This window comes from Pecten maximus, unplaced genomic scaffold (genome assembly GCF_902652985.1).
Source record: "Pecten maximus unplaced genomic scaffold, xPecMax1.1, whole genome shotgun sequence".
In the NCBI taxonomy this organism is placed as follows: Eukaryota; Metazoa; Mollusca; class Bivalvia; order Pectinida; family Pectinidae; genus Pecten; species Pecten maximus.
In genome coordinates this window covers 11,095-24,344 of record NW_022979339.1, presented here as the reverse complement: position 1 = coordinate 24,344, position 13,250 = coordinate 11,095, and the positions used below count along the sequence as shown (strand labels likewise).

Below are 13,250 nucleotides of genomic sequence, written 5' to 3'. Positions count from 1 at the left end.
CAGTGGACCAGACTAGGCAATATTATGAACTGCTCAAGTCAAAGCAGTTAACTTAACATTTCTTAATTTTTATTAAACATAAACATTTTGAAATCAGTTTTGGAAGATAACATCATCAAAATAATGTTTAAATTAACAAAGAATATTTTATCTTAATGCAAAAAAATGTGATGAGTTATGACTACAGTAGGCCTACTGTATACAATAAATTCATTAGGCCTTTTTCATTTGATGACGCGGCTTCTAAGCACCCTTTCAGCTTTAATACCAAAGGCTTTTATTTGATGATATAGTTGACCACAGCACTGCAGGCTGGCAACACCGATCATCTTAGTAGAATTTAGAAGTTCCTTATTAAAGTTCCCTCCTCTAATCTGATATAATATAATGGCTCTTATTTTTTCAACATTTAGATATGTGCCGGAACAACCAATACATACTATCCATCCCCGGAAACGGCAGAGGTTGTGACCCAAGTTGCTGTTCCAGTGCCATTTCAATGTCGAATCGCATGTGGGTAACTGAAGCTACGATTTCCTGCATCTTGATATTATTTTGATTCCCCACAATATTCACTTTTCTCTCGTGTATTCCTTAAGCGTCCCGATGATGCTGAACGCGATATAAATCTGGATCAGTCACACGCTTTACAGTAAAGAGAGGCTTTTGAGTGCATTGTGCAGGTGCAATAAAATAACTATATTTAGTATACTTAGTATATTTAGTAAAAAAACAAAATAACTATAAAATAAAGTTAAGGTAAGTGTTATTTTACTTATTGAACAGCATTTCTTTGACGAGAAATCAATATGACAGGACAAAACAGTATGTTTGTGACCTAATGCATCATACATGGCGCTAGTTATTGTTGATAGACTACCATCGATTCTTCTGATATTTTTTGACGTTTGACACCTGTGAAAACCAAAACAAACCACTTTTCACGTGTAGTTTTGTATACAGTATAGTGGTTTTGTGAATATTTCCCTGTCTTTGACATATTAAACTGTTTTCATTATAATACAGTGATGCTTATGCCACATATTTAATTTATAGTAAGACTTATATCTTATTTGTTGGTTTGTTACTTTAAAATGTCTTGACTTTATCACAGTATATGTTACATACAGCTACATTTTACACAACTTAGCAATAAATCTTTTTGTACGTGTATAATTTTAGTAAATATAAGAATCTTTTATTGGGTTATGATTATGTAAATTACATCTAGCAGTTGAACAGTTTAAGTGTAGTACTTTACCTAATATATCAACTTTCTTTTATATTTCTACTTGTTCATGCATATATTTATACAATTCTTTGAAATAACACAATTTCTTCATTTTTTCAGTGTATAAACATTCAAAGAAACAGTAATTGATACAGAGAAGAACAGTAAAAGTACAGAACTAGCATCATGGAAGCTATATTCATCCAGGATAGAGTATTGCTGCATTCTTTAATGGAAGCTGTTGACAATATTAATGCTGGAATAGGTAACGGAAATGTTCCATGTTCAGCGTTGGAGTTACAAAATGTAAGAATGATGGAGATTTTACAGGAATTGTGTCTGATTCAATACTACAACAATGAAGCTATTCCTACTCCAGTATTTGACAACGAGTTCTGGGAAACCCTGGATTTATCTGCTCTTAGTGTTATGATTGTGCCTAATGGTGTCTACATATTCAGACGTGATGACTTTGGTTCAGTAAAAGAACATCAGCAGATGGTTTCCGATGTCAACCAATATGCCCGTTACATGGAAGAAATGTTAATTGCTGGAAATGTGGTTGCATTGGAAGCCTCTGATCCAGCTCAGGACTGGATCAGTCAGGAAATGATTAAACCGCATGTCATAACAATAAGGGAAATGTTAAAATTCACAGATGTTCAGATCAAAAATGGATTGGAAAATCTTCATAGAAGAGGTAAGTTTTCAGTAGTGTGATACTTGTACATGTGTAATTATATATAATTTGATTGTAAAGCATGCTAAATAGGATTATCAGTAACCTGATGTGCTTTAATCAGAAATCTAAGGATTCATAATATTACAATTAGCCTGGTTCCCTTCCATAGGCTAATATTGCCTTTTTTTAATTTCTTATGCACTTTATTGGGTCCATGCTGGAAATTGGAATTGATTAATCTCCTTCACAAGGCTACTTGTCACTGGAGTTTTATACTTTTTGTGGGACAGTGTGTTATGAACTTAATACTTAGGGCATTTGGGCTGACTTATACGTGAGGTAATTATAATGCAACATGTACTAATGTAGATCACTTTGACCTATATTTTAACCTTTGACCTACATCAAAGGTAAAGTTTATTCAGACCTGATCACCTGCACAACTTGCATACTTGCCAACTTTTCAGAATTCTCATGGGGGAGAAAGTGCGTGAGCGACATTTTCGACTCCACAATACACGCCGCGTACGACTTTTGAAAAATATCTATAAAGGGAGATAATTTACTATAGGAAAATTTCTTTTCATTTTATCTCTATAATCTCCTTAATTTGAAAATGATCTGTGCAGCATTTATTGTGTTTCTACAGAGACCTACATAGGAAATTGTTTTGATGCTCCCTTATTAAGATTATTTGAAATTTTCAATTAAAATTTGAAAAAAATATTAATTCAAAGTAAACAATGTACATTAAAGCATCAACTGAATTTCCCTCAGTAGGTTTCTGTTGAAATATGTATAATAAAACACAGACAAGCATTTATAACTTTCAATACATTTTAATAAGTTAACATAAATATATATTTCTTCAATAATCTATTAAAACCTGCAGTATTTTCTCTTCTGTAACATGATAATCACTTGCATCCACTAGTAAAACACATATGCTTGTAATCCTTATCATACATACACACCAGCACAAAGCACTAAACTATTAATTATATACTTATATGATCACTTTAGCACAACTGTTAAATACAACACCATACCTCACTCAACACAAATAAAAATAAAGGGTTCTGGAGAACCATGTCTAAGTTATAAATATCAAAACTGCACATCCTTTCACCTTCACTTGCACACTACACTACATATCATAATCATAAATTGTAAAATATGTTTATCTCAACTTAGAAACAAAACAGCTTTTAAGACATTATTATGCAGATCTAGAGTAGCCATAGATATAAAAACACCATTAGAAAGTATGTAGAGATAGAAATACTTTAAAAAAAAAAACTTCATATATTGCCTGTCATATACAAAAAACCTTCATATATTGCCTGTCATATACATGTGACAAACATAATATTATTATTAACACTATTTAGCTTATCACAGACCAAAACTATTGCCATAAACACTATTACACACTGGTAAAATCACAAAACTATTGCCATAAACACTATTACACAGTGGTAAAATCACAAAACTATTGCCATAAACACTATTACACAGTGGTAAAATCACAAAACTATTGCCATAAACAGCATTAAACACTACACAGTGGTAAAATCACAAAACTATTGCCATAAACACTGTTACACAGTGATAAAGCCACATTATATTGAACAAGCACTAGTTTAATAAGAAAAGGAATCCTAGACCCTAGAAATTACTGGAGCAACAATTCAATGAAACATCCTGAGAAAAGTCAAGTTCATATATCTGGACACGTACACCAACTAAAATGTTTAATCTCTGGTCACTGAAGGTGATGAGATGTCTCTTTTGGAAAGTTCATAGTTGTATGAAACACAAGCTGATTTGGCAGATTTAAGTACTATAGGGGATGGCTTGTACGTGTAGCAGGTATCATCACAGTTCAGGCGGCAAGTAAGGAGGGCACACAGTGTTGACTGATCCAATAGTGATCGATGGTCTGTCTGGATTTTCCTCAACAGTGAAAATACTCTCTCACAATCAGCATTGCTGTTTGGAAGACTACAGAGGGCAGATGCTAATTTGCTGAGCTGGGGAAATCTGGCACTATGAGAAACAGTTGTTTTAAGGTCTCCTACACCTCCCCAGAATCTGTCGAGACGTGTCTTCCCAACTTCCCATTTTGGCAGGTCCTCATCACTGCAGAGTTGGAACTCCCTGAATTCCTCCTCAAGGGTATCCAGCTGATCAGGGGAGATAACACTTTGAAATCGCTGACCCATCTCGGAAACAGCTGATGGGTTGATGTTGTCTCTCTTAGTAGGAATCAGGAATTCTAGTCCATTCACGACTGGGTCATGGAAGGGAAACTTCTTCACCATCTTGTCAACAGCAGTTATGTAAAATCCTCTGATGCTGTGGTGAAACCTTGATACTGCTGATGGTTCAACATCATCCTCGTGCTGACTGAGGTATGCTCTGGTGGAGAGGCCTATGGCTAGAAAAGAATCATCCAGGTGTAAAGCTGGGTCCTTGAAAGGAATCTGTGTGATATCCTTTGTCTGCTTAATGACTTTGGCCTGGACAAACTTTCCTAGAAGCTTCCTCAGAAGGAGTCTGATTTCTTGTCCTAGGTAAGGCAAGCGAGTCTCATCAGCCTGAAACATGGTGTTAAACTCCATCAGGAATGGAAGGATGAAGCGTAAAAAGTGGAAGTACATGTGCATCTCAGGGTTGGAGAGGAGGTCGGCACATCTTTTCACTCGTCCAGGCTTATCAACATCCTCATGTGAGACAAAGTAGGACTTCAGAGCTGGCCAGTGATGAAGAAGTCGATCCACTGCTCTAAAGAGGCTCAGCCATCTGGTGGCACAGTGTTTAAGGATCTTGGAAGGATCAACATCCAGAAAGTCCATGAACTCCTTATACTGCTCCTTTCGCTTAGCACTGTGATGGAAGTGGTAATAAACATCTATCAGAAGATCCTCAACTGGCAGTGGGAGGCTCTTAACTGCAGCAACAGTACACAGGTTGGCAAGGTGACAAATACATCCCAAGTCAAAAATATCTGGCTGTACCTCACGGATCCGGCTGATCACAGAATTGTTGCATCCGGTCATGACACTGCAGTTGTCTGACATGAAACTAATACAGTTCTTCCATGGAATCTCGTTCTCAATGAAGATCTCATTTAGGTGTTTAAAGATGTTTTCCCCTGTTCCGATATTACAAATGGGCATGGCCAAGAATCTAGTGTTTGCTTCTGTGGTAAAATATCTCACAAGAACTGCTAAACTCTTCTCTCCATGGGTGTCGTTGCTCTCATCACAACTGAGGGAAAATGGCTTGTTCTTCAGGTGGTCAACAACAACTTTCTGCAGGTCTGGAGCCAGAGACTTCTTCACAATCTGTGTTGTCTTAGTCCGTCCACAATGGAACTTCTGTGCAATCTTGCTGTCCGGGAACATCAGCTTACACAGTTTGGTGAAGTGGTCTGCAGTGTTGAAGGCGATGTTGTGTTCACATATGAAATTTGCAAAAAGGCATTCAGCACGGGTGACGTCATCATCGGTCTGTGTCTTGAAGAAGGACGTTACAGGTGTAGACGTTGACTCTATCTTCATGTTGGCCTGATGGAGGGATGTTGTGGCATGCTTTTTGGCGTCGTTCTTCCCTCCATGACTGATACTAAAGCTTCTGCGACAAACCTGAAAATTAAATGTTTATATTAAGATAATAGTTTGTATAAAGTAATTGAGAAACAAAACAAAACACTTGGGTCTAGATGAGTTATTTTATTCTCTTTTTTTTTCAAATTATATTTGACTGTTTGAGATGTCTATAATATTTTATTAATTATCTAAAATTGTGATAAAGATCATTAAAAAAACCTATTTTATTATTTGTTATTATTGTTTTTTTATAAATATCACTATGAAACAGATGCTAAGTATCTATTATTTCATATCCTGAAATGACTTTAATCATTTTAAAGATAAAAAAATGCATTTGAATTTTTTTTTTTCTCAAGTTTAAAAAGTAAAAAAAAATCAGTATATGTATATAGATCCATTTAATGATTATTAAGGTCGTGACAAAAAGAAGCATCTTAAAATTGTTTTTTTGTCAAAAGTAAAAATTGTTGGAATATTAAATGTAAATGTAATAAATAAAAAAAATGCAATAATCAAAGGGCTATAGTGAGCATAACAAACAAGTTAAAATGAAGTTGAAATAAATGCAAGTAGAATTTAGTATTACTCGGCAATATTAGTACATGTATTCGCGATTGGAACTTCAACAAGTCTAGCTTGATCGATCGTGGTCGGTTATCGAGAATATTCGGATATAATTCTACCGATTGTGATCACTAGTACTCCTACGGCAAAAATCAAAAGGTGGTGGTGAAATTACATATATTGTATGTATTTTTTACGTAATGGACAGAGATTTTGTTCGTGTATGACCACGAATATTAACGCAAGGTAGCGAGAACAGATGTAAACAAAGCATGAGATTATAAAAATACAAGGTAACGGTGATATTATACGACGACAATAATGGTGAAATAGCGTAAATCACAAAACAATCAATACATTATGTACCTTCTACATATACTAATTAATATTTTGGTTTATTATTTTTTGCAATTAACGAACTTGCAGTTGGGTCCGTGCATTGTAAAAAGTAAACAATCAAGTTACTTGTCATTGGAACTAATGGGGCTGCATATATGGGTTCATCTGATTTGGGATATGTGTTCACACACATTGGACACACATTGGACAAAAGACAAAAGTAGACTTAAGTGTCTTCTGGTTTATAACTGCCCTGCAGGTTACTGTAGGGCATAAGATCTAAAGTTATACCTGCTGCCCCCATTGCATAATCATAAGAGGGGACTAAATTTGGGAAATTTTCTTTCTTCTTCCTTGTGACACTGACTTAATTTTGGCCTCGCTCTATATAGCTATATAGTGGAGCATTTGTTTTTGTTTGGAACGCTTGGGTTCTGTCCCAAGGTCAAGACATATACTAGATGCTGTAAACACTAGTGAACATTTAAAGGGATATGAAACTCTCATAAAAGATTTCCAATCGAATGTCAGACCAACATTTGAGCACAGAGTAATCCCTGCAGGAAAGGTTATATATATATGCTTTCAAATTTATGACAAAATATAGTTGTTTTTGGAAAATTGTTCCAAGTTATATATTTTCAGTTGTGAAAATATAATAATGCCCCTCAAAATAAAATTCTTACTAAAACAGGATTGTGGCATTTTTTCATCCTTATTCAGTTATTATGAAAAACCTAATCATTTTTTAATGACATGTTTTAATTTTCTCTGAAAAGTCAAGGTATCAAGAATATTAGCATGAAATTTTAAAGGCAAATAATTTTTTGCAAGAAAAGCTAATGGTGGTACAAAGATTACTCAATTTTCAGTTCATTTTTTCCTGACCATGTCGTATCCTGTCCCCTTAGGAAGACTGTAATGACCTACACCCATTGCCAGTATAATGTGACCGAGTGGAGTGTGCTGCTCACTTTTTTTTATCAGTATGCTTCAGTGAGGTAGCACTAGTACTATAAAGGCTGAATCAGTTCATTCCTATCACAAAGTGACAATTATATTGCAAACACAAATACACTGCAGCCCCTCCCCCAAAAACCTGCATGCAATCACGGCACACATGCATCTGTTTTTTCAAAATTCCAAGGTTTAGTGGTACAATTAGGTAAATCAAACTCAGTGGGTCAAATTAAATTTTGTCATACCTTATGTATATAATTAGTTCTATATACATATATATAGTACATACTTCATCTTGCATACTCCATGCTACTTGGGACATAAAAATGGTATAAATGTAATATTCAATTAGATATTATAAACAAATTCAGGATATTGATAAACCTCAAACTTTATATATTGTAAAATCATATAAAATTATGCTCATTAGCTTTCTATTCAATAACATGCTATTATATAATTATCTGATCATGTGATCATCTATGGATTGCCATTTAATCTGATCATCTATTATAATTACCAATATATATATAGGTGTCAACCATCCCGGATTACGCGGGAAGTGCCCGGAAAATCATTAAAATTTCCCCTAAATCCCGATTTGGTACATTTCCCGAATCGGGGTTAAATTTCTCCCGGATTTGAGCAGTCTTCCATCATAAAACCCCGGAAATCTCAGACACTTCGACCCTGAACTGATTATGTAAACAAAACACCCCTACCACCTGTGTAGCTGCCCTGGCCTGGGGCTTGGTGAGAGAGGGGAGTCGGGCACTGGTCACCATATGCGTGCCTGCCGACTGGTGTATACATGATAACCCATGTGGCTTCATTTGACATGGTCAGTTAATTTTGTGATTACAACTAGGATACATCACTTCAAGAACAAACACTGATACTATCTGTCAACAAGATTTACTCACATGAAAGCCAATAATGCCTTTCTTAATCGTAGCTGTCAGTACCAGCGTTTGTACTGCCGCCATCTTTAATTGGTCAATACTAATATAAAGTGTAAACTGTCACAAAAATCCGGATTTCAATTTGGGTCGAAAAAAATAAAAAGATTTTTTAAGAAGTTTGTTTTAAGTCATAATAGAACTACACTAGTAAAACAAAAATTAATAAATTACTGTGTAATTATTATTTGAGAAAGGAGGGGAGATAATTTGATAAATACATTTAGAAATATTTCTGAACAAAATAATTAAAAAAAATCAGGAGATAAGTAGTTGCTTTGTATACTGGTTGCAAATTTCAAGTGACTACATCATTAATAATATAATTCACTAAATACAGTTTTTTTTTAATTATTATTATTCTTTAAAATTAACCATTGTTGTCAAATTTAAATATCAAAATGTATAGCCCGAGGTAATTTACACCTGCGCAAGCCCATGAGGAACATCACCTAAAGTAACAAAAATGTCGTGATTTTTTTCACGCACTTTCTCCCTCATTTTGGATGTGGAATGAGGGAGATCTCCCTCATTGGAGGTTTCAGAGGTTGACATGTACCAGTATGCATTTAATTAACTACCAACTCATGATCAGAGCAAGGGATAATTTATCTTTTAATAGCTCAGTTGGTCAAGCAGGCATGGCTAAAATGTAGGCATACATCTGATGTCAAAGCTTTATTCCTGAACAGATGTGAAATATAAATGTAAAAAAATGACTTCTGTTTCACAGTGAATAATACAGTGTATACCATTCATTTTTATCACCCAGTCTTTGATTATCGCCATTAAACATTTGTAACCATTTACTCAGTCATCACCTCTTCACAATTAATTCCTTCCATCATTTATTTAATATACACTGTATATCTGAAGATCGTACTTGTATTTCAGGTAAGGTGATCAATTTCATGAATCTGCTGGACACCCTGATTCTGACGGAGGATGCTGTGGTGAATGTTTATGTCGGGACGAGGAAATATGCCTTCTCTGCTGATGTCAAACTTGTCCTCCATGAATGTTTTGATAAATGTAAGTTTTCAGTACCAGATTCTGAAATCTATTTATAGGTCCATTTCAGGATTTGATTGTAGGTTTTGATTTCATAAGCTCATATACCCCTATAGTTATTTGTCATGGATACTGTGCATTCCTATAAAATGCTGTAGTACCATTTCAAATGAGAACTATAAAAATTACCTGTGTATTCTAACATCCTGTTTAGTCTGACTAATATATTCTGAACTGGGTTTCAGATTAGACAAGTTAACTTACTTTTGTGTACAGTTTGGATATGATGTATATTGGGATGGATAAAGATAAGATATACACATACAAAGAGAATGTATAGGATCTGTTACATTCTGTAATTGTTCAGTAAAATGTAATACAGTTTTGAACCTATATATGTGAAAACATTGGTTTCTATTCCATTCACTTGTGTCTTAAATATCTTCACTGTACTCTGGATTTGATCAGGCCTTTTTGGAAATTGTTTGGGAATTTTTTGTGTAAGAACAATATGTAACATTTGTGGGAAATTTAAAGGGAAATAAGAGATTACTGGCTTCGTGAATTCACAAAAATAAAACACATATATATATTTATACTGTACATATAAACAGCATACACAATTACACATGTGACAATGATTATAGGAATGAGACCTGCATTTGGACTCAAATATAGATGCAAGATAAAGCATAATGTTAATGGTCAATGTCATGACCAAGTTGCTGGTTAATTTAGTTTAATTGTTAACTGGAGTTAGGTTTGAATCCCTTTCAGTCATTTTGCATTTTCTCTATTCTTTATATACTGGTATATATATAGATACTGTATACATGTACATGTATATGAAGAAATACATATACATATGCATTTTCATGAATTAAAGACCAAAGATTCCCATATACTGTGTGAAGTATATAATATACATTTTGTATTTTAATTATAACTGTATATGTATGTAGATTACCATATACACTATATGAAGTATATAATATTTAAATACATATTGTATTTGAATTATGACTGTATGTAGATTACCATATACTGTAAGAAGTATATAATATATATATATACATTTTGTATTTTAATTATGCCTGTATGTAGATTACCATATACTGTAAGAAGTATATAATATATATATATACATTTTGTATTTTAATTATGCCTGTATGTAGGTATGTAGATTACCATATACTGTAAGAAGTATATATATATATATATATACACATTTTGTATTACATTATGACTGAATGTAGATTACCATATATTGTATTAAGTATATATAGTATTACATTTTGCATTTTAATTATAACTACATGTATATTTTCTATATATTACAGACCAGAGAGAACCAACAATGGAAGAATTTGACCAGGAATGGAATCGCATCAAAGGTACTGGCATAGGTAATACTCTGACCATTATACAACATCTGTATAAAAAGTGTATGTCAAAATCTGTGTGGCTTAACTTGTACATTTTTGGAAATTTCATCCAGTGCCTGACCAATATCTCTAGAATATCAAAGTTATACATAAATTGAGCTTTATAATTTTGGTCCAAGTTTGAAACTGAGGGAAGATAAGCATTAGCCGGACAATTCTTTACGAAATCTAAGGGGTTGGTAGCCAATCTAATATTTCTGTACAGAACTAGGAAATCTGGAGATGATTTTACCAGTGTTAAATGTGGAACTTATACTGTAGGTGAGAAATAAGTAATCATCTTCACTATACCTGTAATTAGGACATATATATATTAGTTATAAACATTTTACACACCAACTTCTCTTGTACTTCAATGCATGTTGATATGATCTAATTAGCAAGATATTCCCTAGCATAGTGGAATATTTTTATGTCCTGATCATGGAAGAAGCTGTAGATGTAGTGTGAAACTAGCAGATAAATGGACATATATCAAAACTTTAAACCAACCACAAGCCTGTTATTGATTCTCTTTGTTCAGGTACTACAACTGTAACTGAAAAATTATATCTTGAGTTGTCATAACAACGTTAATTTATCTTACTTTTAGGAGATATTTGTAAGATATGTTGTTTGTGTGAATATTTCCAGAACATTTGATCAACCTTCTGGACATAGAGAGAACCAGGGCTGAACAGGCCGATACCAGGGCTGAACAGGCAGATACCAGGGCTATCCAGGCCGATACCAGGGCTGAACAGGCAGATACCAGGGCTGAACAGGCCGATACCAGGGCTGAACAGGCCGATACCAGGGCCATCAGGGCACACAGGGAGAGGATTGAGGCTATGAGGCAGATTAACACAGCCATGGAGGACAGGAATGAAGCAAAGGAGATGATGAATGCTGCCATTGAGAGTCTAGAGGAGGAGAAGAGGAGAGTAGAAAAAAGGTTATTACATGAAAAGATGAGGGAACAAATCAGAGCAGAGATATTGGAACATGAAAAGAGGAAACTTGAAGAAGAAAAACTGTTAATGGCAGCAAAATTTGAGGAGGAGAAGAGAATTCTTTTATCACGAATACAACAAATATCAGGATGTGCACAAGCATGATTTGTGTGTTGAGTGGGTGTTGTATGTTAAGTGGTTTGAATGAGAGCTGTGTGCTGTAAGGATGTGATCAAAATCATGAATGCTAGTTTGTATAGTCTACATCTGACAGCTATAATGTAATTTAAATGTAATCTAATTAAGTCAAGGGGAAGCTACTCTGTACAGACCACAATTTATTCAACTTTTCCAGATATAAGTTGAACATTTGAGTATAAATTTGGTTTGTTGATCTGATTGTCATCTGCTACGTCTTTGTTAGCATTAAGATATATTGTACAATACCAAAATCATTATATATTTTCTAATATATATCATGATCTATTTCATCATCTGAACATTATAGTGCTATTCATAGTTTGAGTGTAAATACAGTATCAATCACATTGTCATCACATTGTAAATATCTCCTCTTTAACATTATCAGTGTAAATATCTCCATCATTACATTATCAGTGTAAATATCTCCATCATTACATTATCAGTGTAAATATCTCCCATCATTACATTATCAGTGTAAAATACTTTATCTTTGTAAATATTTCCATCATTACATTATCAGTGTAAATATCTCCATTATTACATTATCAGTGTAAATATCTACCATCATTACATTATCAGTGTAAATATCTCCATTATTACATTATCAGTGTAAATATCTCCATCATTACATTATCAGTGTAAATATCTCCATCATTACATTATCAGTGTAAATATCTCCAGCATTACATTATCAGTGTAAATATCTCCTCTATTACATTATCAGTGTAAATATCTCCATCATTACATTATCTTTGTAAATATCTCCATCATTACATTATCAGTGTAAATATCTCCATCATTACATTATCAGTGTAAATACCTCCATCATTACATTATCAGTGTAAATATCTCCATCATTACATTATCAGTGTAAATATCTCCTCTATTACATTATCAGTGTAAATATCTCCATCATTACATTATCTTTGTAAATATTTCCATCATTACATTATCAGTGTAAATATCTCCATTATTACATTATCAGTGTAAATATCTCCATCATTACATTATCAGTGTAAATATCTCCATCATTACATTATCAGTGTAAATATCTCCATCATTACATTATCAGTGTAAATATCTCCTCTATTACATTATCAGTGTAAATATCTCCATCATTACATTATCTTTGTAAATATCTCCATCATTACATTATCAGTGTAAATATCTCCATCATCACATTATCAGTGTAAATATCTCCATCATTACATTATCAGTGTAAATATCTCCATTATTACATTATCAGTGTAAATATTTCCATCATTACATTATCAGTGTAAATATCTCCATTATTACATTATCAGTG

At 33.6% G+C, this 13,250-nt stretch overlaps 1 protein-coding gene across 2 annotated transcripts; it reads left to right on the top strand.

Moving 5' to 3' along the window:
- The first annotated feature begins 1,346 nt into the window (after positions 1-1,346).
- LOC117318503 lies at positions 1,347-12,151 on the top strand. Of its 2 annotated transcripts, none has more exons than XM_033873481.1 (4): positions 1,347-1,931; positions 9,247-9,384; positions 10,704-10,757; positions 11,442-12,151. In XM_033873481.1, the coding sequence occupies exons 1-4, from the start codon at positions 1,418-1,420 to the stop codon at positions 11,903-11,905; spliced, it is 1,170 nt and encodes a 389-aa protein (XP_033729372.1). In that variant the 5' UTR covers positions 1,347-1,417; the 3' UTR covers positions 11,906-12,151. The 2 variants fall into 2 exon arrangements, with proteins under 2 accessions (XP_033729372.1, XP_033729371.1); XM_033873480.1 differs by having other exon boundaries at positions 10,704-10,769.
- Positions 12,152-13,250: the final 1,099 nt, after the last annotated feature.

Coding starts and splice junctions, on each gene's coding strand:
- LOC117318503 (XM_033873480.1), top strand. CDS start 1,418: ATGGAAGCTATATTCATCCAGGATAGAGTATTGCTGCATTCTTTAATG. Junction 9,385..10,703: donor CCATGAATGTTTTGATAAAT/GTAAGTTTTCAG, acceptor TATATATTACAG/ACCAGAGAGAACCAACAATG. Junction 10,770..11,441: donor CATCAAAGGTACTGGCATAG/GTAATACTCTGA, acceptor GAATATTTCCAG/AACATTTGATCAACCTTCTG.